At 40.9% G+C, this 16,259-nt stretch overlaps 1 protein-coding gene and 1 pseudogene across 6 annotated transcripts in view; both read left to right on the forward strand.

The window, feature by feature from the left end:
* POMK (protein O-mannose kinase) overlaps positions 1-16,259 on the forward strand; it is a 23,831-nt gene continuing 7,572 nt past the window's right edge. The window contains exons 1-4 of one of the 6 annotated variants that reach the window (XM_037813147.1): positions 40-55; positions 986-1,040; positions 2,892-2,988; positions 11,635-11,937. In XM_037813147.1, coding sequence (XP_037669075.1) covers positions 11,656-11,937 — 282 coding nt within the window. In that variant the 5' untranslated portion in view covers positions 40-55; positions 986-1,040; positions 2,892-2,988; positions 11,635-11,655. Of the gene's footprint in view, positions 56-127; positions 425-590; positions 613-985; positions 1,041-2,891; positions 2,989-11,634; positions 11,938-12,080; positions 12,190-16,259 lie in introns of those variants that run through there. The other 5 variants (XM_037813148.1, XM_037813146.1, XM_037813149.1 and 2 more) reach the window with 5 other exon arrangements.
* Positions 14,375-15,788, forward strand: LOC119516716 (annotated as a pseudogene).

Consider the following 16,259-nt stretch of genomic DNA (forward strand, 5'->3'; position numbering starts at 1 on the left):
GTTTCCGGCCGCGCCCGCTGAGGAGGTCTTGTGCCGAAACCCTGGCAGCGGGCAGGTAAGCGCGAAGGGCGCGGGTGCCGGCGCGGTCCCCGTCCCGGCCGGCCTGTGCAACAACCCGTCCCGGCCGCCACGCTGGAAGCGCCGCGGGCGAGGGACTGGCGACCGCGAGAAGGGCGCGGAGGGCGCTTGCGTTTTCTACGAGGCCTACACTTGGCCCAGCCTCGCTCCCCGCAAGCCCAGACCCGGGCCGCGGGCGACGGCCGGCCCCGGGCCCCGCATCCTCTGAGGCTCGCCCGGAGTCCAACCCCGAGGCCGAGCCGACCCGAGAAGGCGGACGTCCGGCCTGCCCAGCCCCCGCCTTCGCGCCCAGCCCCGCGGCCGAGCTGGACAAGTAAATGGCCCGACGACTGCGCTGCGACACGCGGTCGGGTCCTCCTCCCGGGCGTTCTATATTGCCAGGGTTGTTAACATCTCTAGGTGCAGTGCTCTGGATTAGGTGTAATCATTTGCTTTTTTTTTTTTTTTTTTTTTCTTTAAATCAGGATTTAGCCGTTTTATTTAGTAACCTTGTCTTCTCCACCCTTTACCTTTACTGGAGAACCCTAAGGCTAAGTAAGCATTCCGGAATATTTAAAATAATTGTTTTAATGTACTTTGTACTGTATTGACAAAAGTGCGTTTCTACTGTAGATTTTGTGACACTGATCAGTTTCTTCTTCGGTTGTATAAGGCATTCTGTAAATTGGTAAAAATTAGTTTGTTATTGCTTTTCTTTTTTTTTTTTTAATCTAAGCTGTGAATATAGAGCAGTGGTTGCCAATTTTCCCCCCAGTTACCCACTTTTTTCTATTAATGTCAGAAATCCTGTGTATTTAAACAACGCCTGAATTTCTCCTACCAGACTGAACCCACATAAATCCCTTCCAAAGCCCTGGGAGGGGACCTAGTAATTTTCTGTTCATAATTGTGTATTCTTTTCTTCAAGAGTCATACCCCCTCACCACAGCCCCCAAAGGAATAAGCTTCAGGCCCCATGTAAGGTGAGTCCACCCCTAGTGGGGCCTGAAGCATATACAGTTTGGGGGGCTTTGGAAGGAGGCTGGAGGGTGGAGGTGGCTGCCTTGAGAAAGGGCATGAGTTTGGGGTAGAGAGGCCTGATTGTAGCAGGTGGTGGGTGAGAGGCATCCTGGGCAGCTACCCAGAAAGGACAAGGAGCAGAAAGCAGCTTATGAGGCTGAGGCCATGAAGAGGGAGGAGATTGGGGTGACCAGGCAGGCCGTGTGTTCTCAAGTACCTGCTATATGCCAGGCACTGGGGACACAGTGTTGAACCAAACAGGCAGTCGGTCCTTCTGGAGCTCACAGTGCAGGGAAATAAGGAGCACACAGGACTGAGCCTGGGCCTCTCAAACAGGAGGACTTGGGGACAGAGGGACGCTCAGGGGCTGGAGTGCAGAGTGCAGGAGGGGTCCAGTAAGGATCAGAGACCAGACCTCAAGGGGCTTTGTCAGAGTTGGGACTTCATCCTGAGGGCACTGGGGAGTTGTGGGAAGTTTTTAAGCAAGGGATGGTCGAATTTTGCTTTAGAAAGATCACATTGTATATACCAGAGAGCAATTCTTCCACTTGTGTACAAGGAGATGTGTATAAAACTTCTTTCACTGGTTGTGGCATAGTCAAACTGTTGAAAATAAGTGAACTTGAGTTTTGTGTAGCTATGTGGATAAATCTCAAAAATATAATGTTGAGCTTTTTGAAAAACAAGTTGCGTTCAATGGCTAAGAGATTTCAAACAGAGTTGAGAGGTTGTCCTGGAGGTTACTTCTATGCAGGCTTCAGCTAGATATCCCAAATGGCCAAGTATGACAAGCCCTAACCAACAGTAGTCCTGAAGACCCTAAAGACTACTCTAGTCCCTATCTGAGACTATAAAAGTTTCACTCACTAAATTTATTTTTCAGAAACTTAAATCCCCCAGAGTGTTCCTATGCCAGAAAAGTCCCAAAACACAGAGGCAACAGCCTCTTCAAGAACATCAACCAGATGTGTCTGTCCCCTTTTCCCATAAAGTCGACATCCCTTTTCAACATGAACAAGTTAGGATGGTCAATGCTTAGACATCCCTGAAGATCGGGAAAATGATTAAACTAGAGGAAGAGGTAGCAACAGACAAGACAGAGTTTAACAAAGGATTATGAATACTGAATCTTTATATAATTTTTTTTCTCTTAGTTGCTAGGGTATTAGAATAGCTAGAAGGAAAGCACTGAAATGGTGGAACTGTAACCCATAACATTCTTTGAAATTTGCTGTCTACTTGTTAAATTGCACTTTGAAATTATCACTTTTATGTATATATGTTATATTCCACAATCAAAATTTTTTTTAAAAAGTTGCAAAAGGTTATATACAGTATACCCTTATATTATATATAGTATATATGGTACCTCTTTAAAAAGTTAGAAAACATACATGTATTATGTGTTATTTATAGGCACATACTCAAGTGGTAAAAGTAAAAAGTATGTGTAGGAATTGTATAGCTAGTGGTTCTCAAATTTTAGTGTGCATCCACATCACTGGAGGGCTGTTAAGGCACAGATTGTGGGGCCCCACCCCCAAGTTTCTGATTCAGTAGGTCTGGGGTTGGGCTCAAGAATTTGCAGTTCTCATAAGTTCCCAGGAGATGCTGGATACTGCTGGTCCAGGAACTGCAGTTTGAGAACTGTTGACATTCAGCAACTTTAGGATAGTGATTCTTCTTGGGAAGAACCCAAATGTGTAATATTTTTCTTTAAAAAGCATCTGAAAGAAATATGATACAAAGTTAGTTGACAAAGCTGGATGGATTTTCATTATCTTATTCTCCATTTTTCTCTGTGCTTGAAATAGGTCATGGAAGAATAAAGATTCTAGTTGCTGTGTGAAGAATGGACTGGAAAAGAGAAAGAAGTGGGAGCTCACTTAGGAAACTGTTGCAGAAGCCCAGGTGAGAGATGCTGGTGGCCTAGCTAAGGGTGGCAGCAGCAAGAAAAGAGAGACGTGACCAGATCTGAGAGATGTTTGGGTGAGAAGATTGACAGTACACGTGATTGGTTGGTTTGGAGATTGGGGGAAGGAGGAATCAAGCCACCCTGGTTTGTAACTTGAGCAAGTGGATGGGTTGCGTGCCTGTCACAGGAGCAAACCATGGGGACCGAAGAGAGACACCAAGTTCAGTATGGGCAGCCCAAATGAAGAGTTGGCTGAGTACAGCCTAGGAGAAAGGTCTGCGCTACAGCATAGGCTTGGAAATCATCAGCGTTTAAATGGTCACCAAAGTCCTGTGCATGGATGAGTTGTGTAGAGAGTATGTGTAGAGTGAGAAGATGGCCTGTGATAAAACCCAGGGGAATGTCACTACCTAAGGCAGCGCTTGGCAAACTATGACCCACAGGCCTGTACTGTGGCCTGACACCTGCTTTTGCCTGGCCTGGGAGCTAGGAATGCTTTCATATTTTCAAATGTTTAAAAACAATAAAACAAAAGAAGTATAATATTTGGTGACAAATGAAAGTTACATGAAATTCAAATTTCCATGCCTATTAATGAAGTTTTATTGGAACACTTGTTTGTTTACATATTGTCTGGGGCTGCTTTTGCACTACAATGGACAAATTGAAAAACTGGGACAGTGGTATTTGGTACCCTCATAGCCTGCACTGCTGCTCAGTGTGCTGCCACTCACACTGAAGCATTTATAACTCAATTTTGACTCTTGGCTTCAAGCCTTCAGTATTTACTGCTTGAGCCTTTACAGAAAAAGCTTGCTGGCTTTTGACCTAAGGTCCAAGTTAAGACACACACTTGGTCACTTTAAATATTGTAGACTAGAGATGGTAGTCATTTACTGCTCTTTTTAAAGAACACCTTCCAAGAATCGGGCAGTGGTAAAAGAAGCTCAGGGCAGTGTGTGTGTGTGGGGGGGGGGAGTAAATCAGGCAGTGGTAAAAGAAGCTCAGGGCAGTGTGTGCGTGTGTGTGTGTGTGTGTGTGTGTGTGTTTAAGATGCAGGCTTGGAATCTTTATGAGAAAGCGACTGTCCTGAACGTTGGTATATCTGGAGAGACCAAGCTGGTGGTATGAGCAGGTGACAGTCATTTCAAGAAAAGAGAGGAGGTTGAGTGAAGCTCAAGCAATTCAGTTGAACCAGGGTTTGCTGAGCACCTATTAATGACTTCAGGGATAAGGAAAGCAGCATTTTCTTTATTAATGGAGAAAAACTACACTGAATTGAAGCAGTCAGTTATTCTAAAATTTGATGGTTAGAGGGAGCTGTGCTGCTGTCCTGACCCCTCACTGGCCTGGGTACCTGGAGGCTGGAGTTGCCATTTACTGAGATTGTGAACAATGTGAGAAGAGCAGATTTGGGGGGTAGTGGGGATGGGCAGGGATCAAGAACTGAGTTTGGGAAATATTTTTGCTATTTTTTAAAAATTGATATAATTCACATATAAAAATCACCATTTTAAAGAGTACAAGTCATTGGTTTTTAGTATATTCATAGTTATACAACCATCACAGCTATCTAATTCCAAAACATTTTCGTCACCCCAGAAAGGAGCCCTGTACCCATTAGTAGTCACCTCCTATCCACCCCTTCCCCCAGCCCCTGGCAACTACTAGTCAACTTACTTTCTCTTTCTGTGGATTTGCCTGCTGTGGACATTTCATATAAATGTAGTCATGCGGGCAATCCGGCAAGACAAAGAAATAAAAGGCATCCAAATTGGAAAAGAAGAAGTAAAACTGTCATTGTTTGCAGACGATATGATCTTATATCTAGAAAACCCTGAGAAATCGACGATACAGCTACAGAGCTAATAAACAAATTTAGCAAAGTAGCAGGATACAAGATTAATGCACATAAGTCAGTAATGTTTCTATATGCTAGAAATGAACAAACTGAAGAGACACTCAAGAAAAAGATACCATTTTCAATAGCAACTAAAAAAATCAAGTACCTAGGAATAAACTTAACCAAAGATGTAAAAGACCTATACAAAGAAAACTACATAACTCTACTAAAAGAAATAGAAGGGGACCTTAAAAGATGGAAAAATATTCCATGTTCATGGATAGGAAGGCTAAATGTCATTAAGATGTCAATTCTACCCAAACTCATCTACAGATTCAATGCAATCCCAATCAAAATTCCAACAACCTACTTTGCAGACTTGGAAAAGCTAGTTATCAAATTTATTTGGAAAGGGAAGATGCCTCGAATTGCTAAAGACACTCTAAAAAAGAAAAACGAAGTGGGAGGACTTACACTCCCTGACTTTGAAGCTTATTATAAAGCCACAGTTGCCAAAACAGCATGGTACTGGCACAAACATAGACATATAGATCAATGGAATCGAATTGAGAATTCAGAGATAGACCCTCAGATCTATGGCCGACTGATCTTTGATAAGGCCCCCAAAGTCACTGAACTGAGCCATAATGGTCTTTTCAACAAATGAGGCTGGGAGAGTTGGATATCCATATCCAAAAGAATGAAAGAGGACCCCTGCCTCACCCCCTACACAAAAATTAACTCAAAATGGACCAAAGATCTCAATATAAAAGAAAGTACCATAAAACTCCTAGAAGATAATGTAGGAAAACATCTTCAAGACCTTGTATTAGGCGGCCACTTCCTAGACTTTACACCCAAAGCACAAGCAACAAAAGAGAAAATAGATAAATGGGAACTCCTCAAGCTTAGAAGTTTCTGCACCTCAAAGGAATTTCTCAAAAAGGTAAAGAGGCAGCCAACTCAATGGGAAAAAATTTTTGGAAACCATGTATCTGACAAAAGACTGATATCTTGCATATACAAAGAAATCCTACAACTCAATGACAATAGTACAGACAGCCCAATTATAAAATGGGCAAAAGATATGAAAAGACAGTTCTCTGAAGAGCAAATACAAATGTCCAAGAAACACATGAAAAAATGTTCAGCTTCACTAGCTATTAGAGAGATGCAAATTAAGACCACAATGAGATACCATCTAACACCGGTTAGAATGGCTGCCATTAAACAAACAGGAAACTACAAATGCTGGAGGGGATGTGGAGAAATTGGAACTCTTATTCACTGTTGGTGGGACTGTATAATGGTTCAGCCACTCTGGAAGTCAGTCTGGCAGTTCCTTAGAAAACTAGATATAGAGTTACCATTCGATCCAGCGATTGCACTTCTCGGTATATACCCGGAAGATCGGAAAGCAGTGACACGAACAGATATCTGCACGCCAATGTTCATAGCAGCATTATTCACAATTGCCAAGAGATGGAAACAACCCAAATGTCCTTCAACAGATGAGTGGATAAATAAAATGTGGTATATACACACGATGGAATACTACGCAGCAGTAAGAAGGAACGATCTCGTGAAACATATGACAACATGGATGAACCTTGAAGACATAATGCTGAGTGAAATAAGCCAGGCACAAAAAGAGAAATATTATATGCTACCACTAATGTGAACTTACAAAAATGTAAAACAAATGGTTTATAATGTAGAATGTAGGGGAACTAGCAGTAGAGAGTAATTAAGGAAGGGGGAACAATAATCCAAGAAGAACAGATAAGCTTTTTAACGTTCTGGGGATGCCCAGAAATGACTATGGTCTGTTAATTTCTGATGGATATAGTAGGAACAAGTTCACAGAAAGGTTGCTATATTATGTAACTTTCTTGGGGTAAAGTAGGAACATGTTGGAAGTTAAGCAGTTATCTTAGGTTAGTTGTCTTTTTCTTACTCCCTTGTTAGGTCTCTTGGAAATGTTCTTTTATTGTATGTTTGTTTTCTTTTTAACTTTTTTTTTCATACAGTTGATTTAAAAAAGAAGGGAAAGTTAAAAAAAAAAAAAAGAAAGAAAAACAAGGAAAAAAAATGATGTAGTGCCCCCTTGAGGAGCCTGTGGAGAATGCAGGGGTATTCGCCTACCCCACCTCCATGGTTGCTAACATGACCACAGACATAGGGGACTGGTGGTTTGATGGGTTGAGCCCTCTACCATAAGTTTTAACCTTGGGAAGACGGTTGCTGCAAAGGAGAGGCTAGGCCTCCCTATATTTGTGCCTAAGAGTCTCCTCCTGAATGCCTCTTTGTTGCTCAGATGTGGCCCTCTCTCTCTGGCTAAGCCAACTTGAAAGGTGAAATCACTGCCCTCCCCCCTACGTGGGATCAGACACCCAGGGGAGTGAATCTCCCTGGCAATGTGGAATATGACTCCCGGGGAGGAATGTAGACCCGGCATCGTGGGACGGAGAACATCTTGTTGACCAAAAGGGGGATGTGAAAGGAAATGAAATAAGCTTCAGTGGCAGAGAGATTCCAAAACGAGCCGAGAGGTCACTCTGGTGGGCACTCTTACGCACACTTTAGACAACCCTTTTTAGGTTCTAAAGAATTGGGGTAGCTGGTGGTGGATACCTGAAACTATCAAACTACAACCCGGAACCCATGAATCACGAAGACAGATGTATAAAAATGTAGCTTATGAGGGGTGACAGTGGGATTGGGAAAGCCATAAGGACCACACTCCACTTTGTCTAGTTTATGGATGGATGAGTAGAAAAATAGGGGAAGGAAACAAACAGACAAAGGTACCCAGTGTTCTTTTTTACTTCAATTGCTCTTTTTCACTCTAATTATTATTCTTGTTATTTTTGTGTGTGTGCTAATGAAGGTGTCAGGGATTGATTTAGGTGATGAATGTACAACTATGTAATGGTACTGTAAACAATCGAAAGTACGATTTGTTTTGTATGACTGCGTGGTATGTGAATATATCTCAATAAAATGATTAAAAAAAAATGTAGTCATGCAACATGTGGCCTTTTGTGTCTGGCTTTTATCGCTTAGCATAATGTTTTCAGGGTTCATCATGTTATAGCCTATGTCAGTACTTCATTCTCTTTTTTATTTCTAATTTTTTTTGGTAAAATATACATAACATAAAATTTGCTGTTTTAACCATTTTTAAGTTTGCAATTCAGTGGCATTAATTACATTCACAGTGTTGTGCAACTATCACCACCAATTTCATTCCTTTTTGTGGCTGAATGAAATCCTGTTGTATAGATACATCCATTCATCGGTTGATGGACATTTGGGTTATTTCCATTATTTGATTATTGTGAATAATGCAGCTTTGAACATCTATGTACAGATTTTTGTAGGAACATATATTTTCAGTTCTCTTGGGTATACTGAAGAGTAGAATTGCTGGGTCATAGGATAACTCTATATTTAACCTTTTGAGGAACTGCCAGACTGTCTCATAGTGGCTGTACCATTTTATATTCCAACCAGCAATATATGAAGATTCTAATTTCTCTTTGTCCTTATCAACACTTACTATTAACTGACTTTTAAATTAAAATCATCTTAGTATAAAGTGGTATCTCATTCTGGTTTTGGTTTGCATTTCCTTGATGACTAATGAAGTTGAGCATTTTTTCATGTGCTTTTTGGCCATTTGTATATCTTTGGAGAAATGTCTGTTCAAACCCTTTGCCCATTTTTTAATTGCTGGGTGTTTTTTGTCTTTTTTTTTTAGCTTTTTATTTTTAAATAATTTCAAACTTACAGGACAGTTGCAAAAATATTACAAAACTCATACAGAGAACTCCAGCGTACCCCCCACCCATATACACAGACTCACCAATTTTAACATTTTGCCACATTTGCTTGCTTTCTCTCTCCCTCCCTCTTTCACTTGCTTGCTCGCTAGCTATTTGTTAAACATTTGAGAGTAGGTTGTGTACATTATGCTCTTTAAACACTAATTCTTTCCTACCGACAAGGATATTAACTTACATAGGTACCTTATGTACAATTACCAATTTTAAGAAATTTAACATTGATATAAAGCTTATAGTCTGTATTTCATTTTTTTATATGCCCTATAATGTCTTTTTGGGCATTTTCTCCATTATTAATCCAGCTCAGGATCCTATATTTCATTTAATTGTCATTGTCTCTTTAGACTTCTCTCTTTTTTTTGTTTTTAAATTGCGGAAAAATACATACAACATAAACTTTCCCATCTCAGCTACTCCCAAGCATACAATTCAGTGGGATTAATCACTTTCACAATGTACTATTCTCACCACCATTCATTACTAGAATTTTCCCTTTACTTCAAACAGAAACTCTGTACCCATTAAACGTTAATTCCTCACTCCCCTACCTTCCCTTGCCCCTGGTAAGTGGAATCATACAATATTTTTCCTTTTGTGCTAGGTTATTTTATGCAACATGATAGCTTCAGGGTTCATTCATGAAGTAGCATGTATCAGAACTGCATTTCTTTTGATGACTGAATAATATTTCATTGTGTGTATATGCTGCATTTCATTTATTCATTCATCTGCTGATGGAAGTTTAGGTTATAACTGTTATGAATAATGCCAGTATGAACGTCGGTGCATTTTAATTATTTGTCTTTTTATTGTTGAGGGTAACTACGATTTTTGAGTTGTCCATCAGATGTGCAAATAGAGATGTCAGAGGCTCTTGAGTTCTGGGGAGGGGCCTGAAAGGGAGCCCTCGGCCTGTGGACATGTGAAGACATGAGGCTGGATGAGCTCACCCAGTGAGTGAGGGTAACTAGAAGAAAAGGTATAAGGTCGAACCTGGGGCCACTCCAGCATTTAGAGGTCAGAGAGATGAGAGGAACCAACCAGGAAGTCTGAGAAGCTGCTATCAGAGAAGGCAGAGTCCTGGAAACCAAGTAGAGAAAGTGTTTGAAGGAGGAGGGAGAGATTAGCCATGCCGAATGCTGCTGAGAGGTCAACTAAGACCAGGACTGTGAATTGACTACTGTGTTTAGCCATGTGGAGGTCACTGGTGGTGACCTTGATAAGGTGTCGGTGGTGTAGCAGTGGGATCCACGAGTGAGAGAAAGAGATGGAGATGGTGAGTAGAGATACTCTGTTAAGGAGTTTTGCTGCAAAGGAAAGAAAGAAATAGGATACTAGCTGGAGCGGAAAGTGGAGTGAGGAGAGAGTTTTTTTGAATGATGGCAGAAATTATGGCATACTTCTATAAGTTAATATCCTTGTCGGTAGGAAAGAATTAGTGTTTAAAGAGCATAATGGAAAGATGATGGCTCAGTAGTGATACTAGAAATCAATAACCATGGATGAGGCATGCATGCATGCTCACCAATTTGAATGCACTCTAGCTAGTGATGGAGCTGGCATAATTTCAAACTTACAGGACAGTTGCAAAAATATCACAAAACTCATACAGAGAACTCCAGTGTACCCCCCACCCATATACACAGACTCACCAATTTTAACATTTTGCCACATTTGCTGGCTTTCTCTCTCCCTCCCTCTTTCACTTGCTTGCTCGCTAGCTATTTGTTAAACATTTGAGAGTAGGTTGTGTACATTATGCTGGTGGTCTTTGAGGCAGGGGCACAGTGTCAGTTCCAATATTAGTGTCCCCCATGCATCCTAGTGCTGGCATTCAGCTGGCACACATTTGTGTGACCATGTCACTTGTTACAGTACTGACACACTTCCATTCTGGTTCATAAATGGCCTCTGCCCAAGCACCGTCAGTGACAAACACCTGCTCCCAGTCTCCTTCCTGTGTCTTCCCCTCTCCGACCCCTCCACCATCCATCAACCATGTGGTAATGCCTGGCTCCGCCCACATCGCTGGGACCAGCTCCATCATCTTTCCACTCTCACCACTATTATTCTCCTCATGTGTTTATCAGCTCTTATCCTGGATTATTGCCAGAACCTCCAAGTAACCAGTCTCCCAGCCTCAGTCTCTTCCACCCAAATTCCATCTTGCACACCTGCTGAAGAGTAGCCTTTGCTTTGTAAAAATGTTTAGTAGCCTTTTGTTTAAAAATCATTTTTTATTGTAGAATATAATATATAGAGAAAGAAATGATAACTTTCCAAGTGCAATTTAACACGTAGTTAGAGAGCAAATTTCAGAGAATGTTATGAGTTACAGTTCCACAGTTTCATCTATTTCCTTATTGTGAAATATATATGAAAAAAGATAATATCTTTCAAAGTATGATTTAACGAGTAGTTATATAGGAAATTTCCAAAAATTTTATGAGTTATAGTACTATAGCTTTTGCGTACCTTCAAGGAACAACCTGTTTAGTCACATTCAGGGGGGCTCAGTGTGGAAGCCCCCACCTACTACTCTAGCTAATCTCTGACTACTCTCCTTTACCATCCTCTATCCCAACCCCACTGGGCTAACAAATACACATTTTGCTCTCATTTTTAAAAAATATTTATTGCATGTCTACTCAGTGGAAACTGCTGTGTGTGAGACAAAATCAGACACAAACTTCTCCTTTCTGAGCTAATGTAGTTGAATCCAAATCTTTGTAATAAAAAGTGATTATGGGACCAGCTAACTTGGATCATTTGGTATGAGCCTAACATTTACTATCTTATTTAGTTCTCACCATGGCTCTAAAGCTTACAAAATCCTTCATTTAAAGGGGCATCAGAAGGTGTTATCACCTCCAATCCATCATGGTCATTACACCTTAATAGAAGTAAAAACTGACAATATCATGGCTTATTGTTTTCATTTTCTGTTTTAGGGAATTGTAGAAGATACCAACATGGAAAAGAAATTCCAGGATAGTAACAAAGGGCTCCCTCACCGAGAAGTCCCTCCCATGATTGTGCTGCTGCTCGCAATGGCACTCATGAATACACTCCTCTACTTCTGCCTCGATCACTTTTTTATTTCCCCCCAACAGTCTGCCATGGACCCCAGTCACTGTCCCTTTAGTCACTTCAGAATGGGACAGATGAAGAACTGCTCCCCGTGGCTGTCCTGTGAGGAGCTGAGAACAGAAGTGAGGCAGTTAAAACGCGTTGGGGAAGGAGCTGTGAAGAGAGTGAGTTACGATTTCCTTCTGCATTACCATCAGAGTGTAAGGGGTGGGTGGTGCTTAAAACCCGTAAGGGAAAATTTTATTAGAGGAATGAGGTGATCTGATTTACGTATTAAAATGATTATTTTGGCTGCCCTGTTGAATAGTGGAATGAAAGATGACATGGACAGAAGTAGCAAAATTGTTGAAGAGGCCTTTGCAGTATTCCAGATGAGAGATGGTGGCAGTTTAACAAGGATGTTAGCAGTGGATAAGGTGAGAAATAAATGTGTTCTGGATGTATTTTAAAGGTAGAGCCAAAGGATCTCCTAATAGATTATATATGAGGTGTCGGAGAAAGAGAGGGTGACTACTGGGTTCTTGGCCTGAGCAGCAGGAAAAATAGAATTGTCATTACCTGAGTCGGGGAAGATGGCAAGGAACCAATTGTGTGTGTGTATGAGATGGACACTTTAAAGCCCTTTTACATGCCCAGGTGGAGCTATCACCCAGGCGGCTGGATGTACTAGACAAGTCTAGCATTCTGGGCCAGGTCTGAGTGGGGGTTATAAATTTCGGACTTGATAGACTCTAGATGCTGTTTAAAGATTAGTACTTGAAATCACCAAGGGAGGGATGCAGGTAGAGAAGAAGACTTACATCTGGTCACTTTCTGTCTCCTTCAAAGAGGCAACCTTGAGAGGTTGTCCACTTGTTGCAATTGCTTGGAACATTTTGGGGGTTTCTTTTTTTGAATTGCTTGTAGCCTTGAAGGGCATGTTTTTTTTTTTAAAGTTCTGATGGTGACAAAATGTTGTTTTGAGCACAGATTTAATTTTAGGGATCTTTACAAATCATGCCTATCCAAATATGGGATTTAATAATGTGAGTGATAAATTCACGTACTATAGTTTTACTGCAGTGAGGTGTGACTAAAATGTCATTAAATTGATTTTTTGTTTCTTTGGCTGGAGATTGTTCTCAAGGCAAAGGTGTTCTGAGTTCTTGAATGTTGGTTCTATAGGTCAGGAGCCTTGTCCATTTTGCTCAATCCATCAGCAAGTTATACCATGTCTATACTCAGAATAGATCCAGAATTTGACCACTCCTCACATTTCCTTTAATTCCCCCATCAGGACACCATCGTTTTGTACTTAGATTTTTTCAGAAGGCTCCACAGTGGTTGCTCTGTTTCCACATTCCCCTTCCTCTTCAGTCTGTTCTCAACACAGCAGCCAGAATGCCGCATTAAATTATGAATTAAATAGTATGATGCCTCTCTTCAAAGTCCTCCAGTGGCTCTTCCTCCCTCACTATAGTAAAAGCCAGAGTCCTTTCAGTGACTACAAGGCCCTACAAAATCTGCATCCTCTCCCCAGCCTCTCTCCTTCTACACCCCGCTATGGAGCAAGTTGCTGCACTATGCATCGTGGGGATGCGGGCTCAGACACAACATAAACACCCAGCAAATGACTACTTTATTGCTTGTACCATGCAAAGTGTCCAAAAAAAGCAGAGGAAAAGAGCTCACCTTTGCTGACCTCTAGGGAGTCAACTGTTCAGCAGCTTATACACCTCTCTTCTCATGGAAGATGAGGGGCACCTGCACTGAATGCTGAGCTTTTATACACCCAGGGTGGGGTGAGGGTTCTACTAGTGAGTAACCTTTGTGCCCTGATAAGCAGCTGGGTCTAGTTAAGAGTTAAAGTCTTCCCTGGCTTCCTGCAGTCTCTTATGAAATAAAAGCATACCAGCCACCTGCACACAAACAAGCAAGAGGGGAAACATAACAAACACCTGCACACACAAACAGGCAAGTGGGGAAAATGAGGCGGATGGGCAAGAGCTGAGAGATGGCCACTGAGTGTATCCTTGACTTCCCCAAACCTCCTTTTGTTCATTCCTCTCCAGCCACCATGGCCTGGCTATTTGGGGAGCTTGTGGTCATTTCCCCACCCAGCCTTGCGCTTGCTGTTCTTTTGGCCTCAGATATAGTTTCCCCAGATACCTGCATGGTTCATTCCCTTACTTCCTTCAGGTTCTTACTCAAACATTGTCTGAGGCCTTCCTGACCCATTTAAAATTACAAACATTTCCCTGCTTTATTTTTCTCCAAAGCCCATTTCATTTTCCAGTATACTTTATACATTTCTTATTTATTGTATTTATTGTCTGCCACCTGGACTAGGATGTAAACGCCATGGGGCAGGGATCTATGTCATGTTTTTCACTGACATAAATACTTGTTAATGAATACTTGTTAAATGAATGAAGACCGATTAGACTACATAACAGTTAAATTTTTTGGTGCTACAAAAGACCATATAAACTAAGTTAGTTGTTTTCTATCTTGTCTTCTACACATTTATAAGAGGATCCTGTGGATAATATAGAGAGAGCTCGTAGGAATTAATAAGTACAAGACAACCCTATGAAACGTTGAATAAAAGACAATGAACAGGCACACTCGCGCACCCTCGCGCTCCGGCGCACACGGCACTGGCATCCGCGCCCGGAGCAAGCCAGCGAACGGCGAGCCGGGGACCCACCGGGCTGAACCAGCCGAGCAGCCAGCGAGCCGAGCCCGCGACGACCGCACGCCCCCAAGCCCCGCAGCCGCCGCCCGCCGGCCGGTGTCCCCGCCGCCCTCCTTGATCCATGGCGCTGAAGCGGATTCAGAAAGAACTGAGTGATCTGCAACGTGATCCACCTGCTCACTGTTCCGCTGGACCTGTGGGAGATGACTCCCGATAGTGCATATCAAGGTGGAGTCTTCTTTCTCACTGTACATTTTCCGACAGACTATCCTTTTAAACCACCAAAGATTGCTTTCACAACAAAAATTTACCATCCAAACATAAACAGTAATGGAAGTATTTGTCTTGATATCCTGAGGTCACAGTGGTCACCAGCTCTGACAGTATCAAAAGTTTTATTGTCCATATGCTCTTTACTTTGTGATCCTAATCCAGATGACCCTTTAGTACCAGATATTGCACAAATCTATAAATCAGACAAAGAAAAATACAACAGACACGCAAGAGAATGGACTCAGAAATATGCAATGTAAATTCAGAATTTTTTTTCATATATGAGTACTGTAAAATCTAGGTTTTTCTTTCAACATTAGCGGTATATTGAGCACTGTTTACTGTTTCAGTGTACCACAAAATCCCTTGATTTTTACCCATTTTAAATGTGTTTCTGAAGCAAGACAAAACAAACTTCCAGAAATACCCTTAAGACTGTGATGAGAGCATTTATTATTTTGTATGCATTAAGAAAGACATTTATTATGGTTTTTAAGAGACCTGGACATCTGCATCTTCAGCTTTCAAGATCTACAATGCAGCTGAAAAGCAACCAAATTATTTTTTTGCTGAAACTAGGTGTTTTTACATGAGAAATACTGTGTGTGCTAAGATGTCAGTTTTATAAATCTGTATTCAGATTTCATTCTTTGTTAGCTCACTTTATAATTTGTATTTTTTTACTGTATAGACTAAATATATTCTATTTACCATGTACATCAACTCATTACTTTTTTCCTGTGAACAGTATTGAAAAAACACAAAAACCAATTAAATGAATTAACTGTCTGTCTCCCTTGTCTGAGGATATTCTGTAGATTGATTGCATATTTCTTAAACCTGAAATGATCTTTACACTGTAATTCTCAGTATACTGATTATGGAGAAACACTTGTTTTGATTTTGTTATACTTGACTTAACTATTGCAATGTGAATTAATTGCACTGCTAAGTAGGAAGATGTGTAACTTTTATTTGTTGCTATTCACATTTGAATTTTTTCCTGTATAGGCAATATTATATTGACACCTTTTACAGATCTTATTGTAGCCTTTTCCATATAAATAAAATGCTTTTTCTACTATTTGTCTTTGATTACTTAAGATAAAATATTTAAAGTTATTTTATCTATAAGGATCAAAACTCTGTATAAAGTTTTGCATGAAGATTAATTCCAAATTGTATAAATGAGTTTTGTTGTATTTGGCATTGTCCACCATTAATTATGTAAATTTTGTTGTTTTAAGTTGGGTATCTCTTAACTAAATTAAGAGTTTTTAAGATGATCTAAATTGACCCCTTTTTATAGAGGAGAATTTAGAGTAAGCTGAGGTTTTTCTTGGATCACATCTAAAATGGATTATTTACTAAAGTACTGAATGAGAGTAAGGCAGAGTCAGCAACACTGAAGAAAAGTCTTTATAAACCTGAATAGCTCAGTTAATTAAAATGCCCCTTCATATATAACTGACATTGTATTTCTTGACATTTTTAGATATAGAATTTCTGAAATAGAATTTTAATGTCATTGCAGCT

Source organism: Choloepus didactylus, chromosome 20 (assembly GCF_015220235.1).
Source record: "Choloepus didactylus isolate mChoDid1 chromosome 20, mChoDid1.pri, whole genome shotgun sequence".
NCBI classification, from domain to species: Eukaryota; Metazoa; Chordata; class Mammalia; order Pilosa; family Megalonychidae; genus Choloepus; species Choloepus didactylus.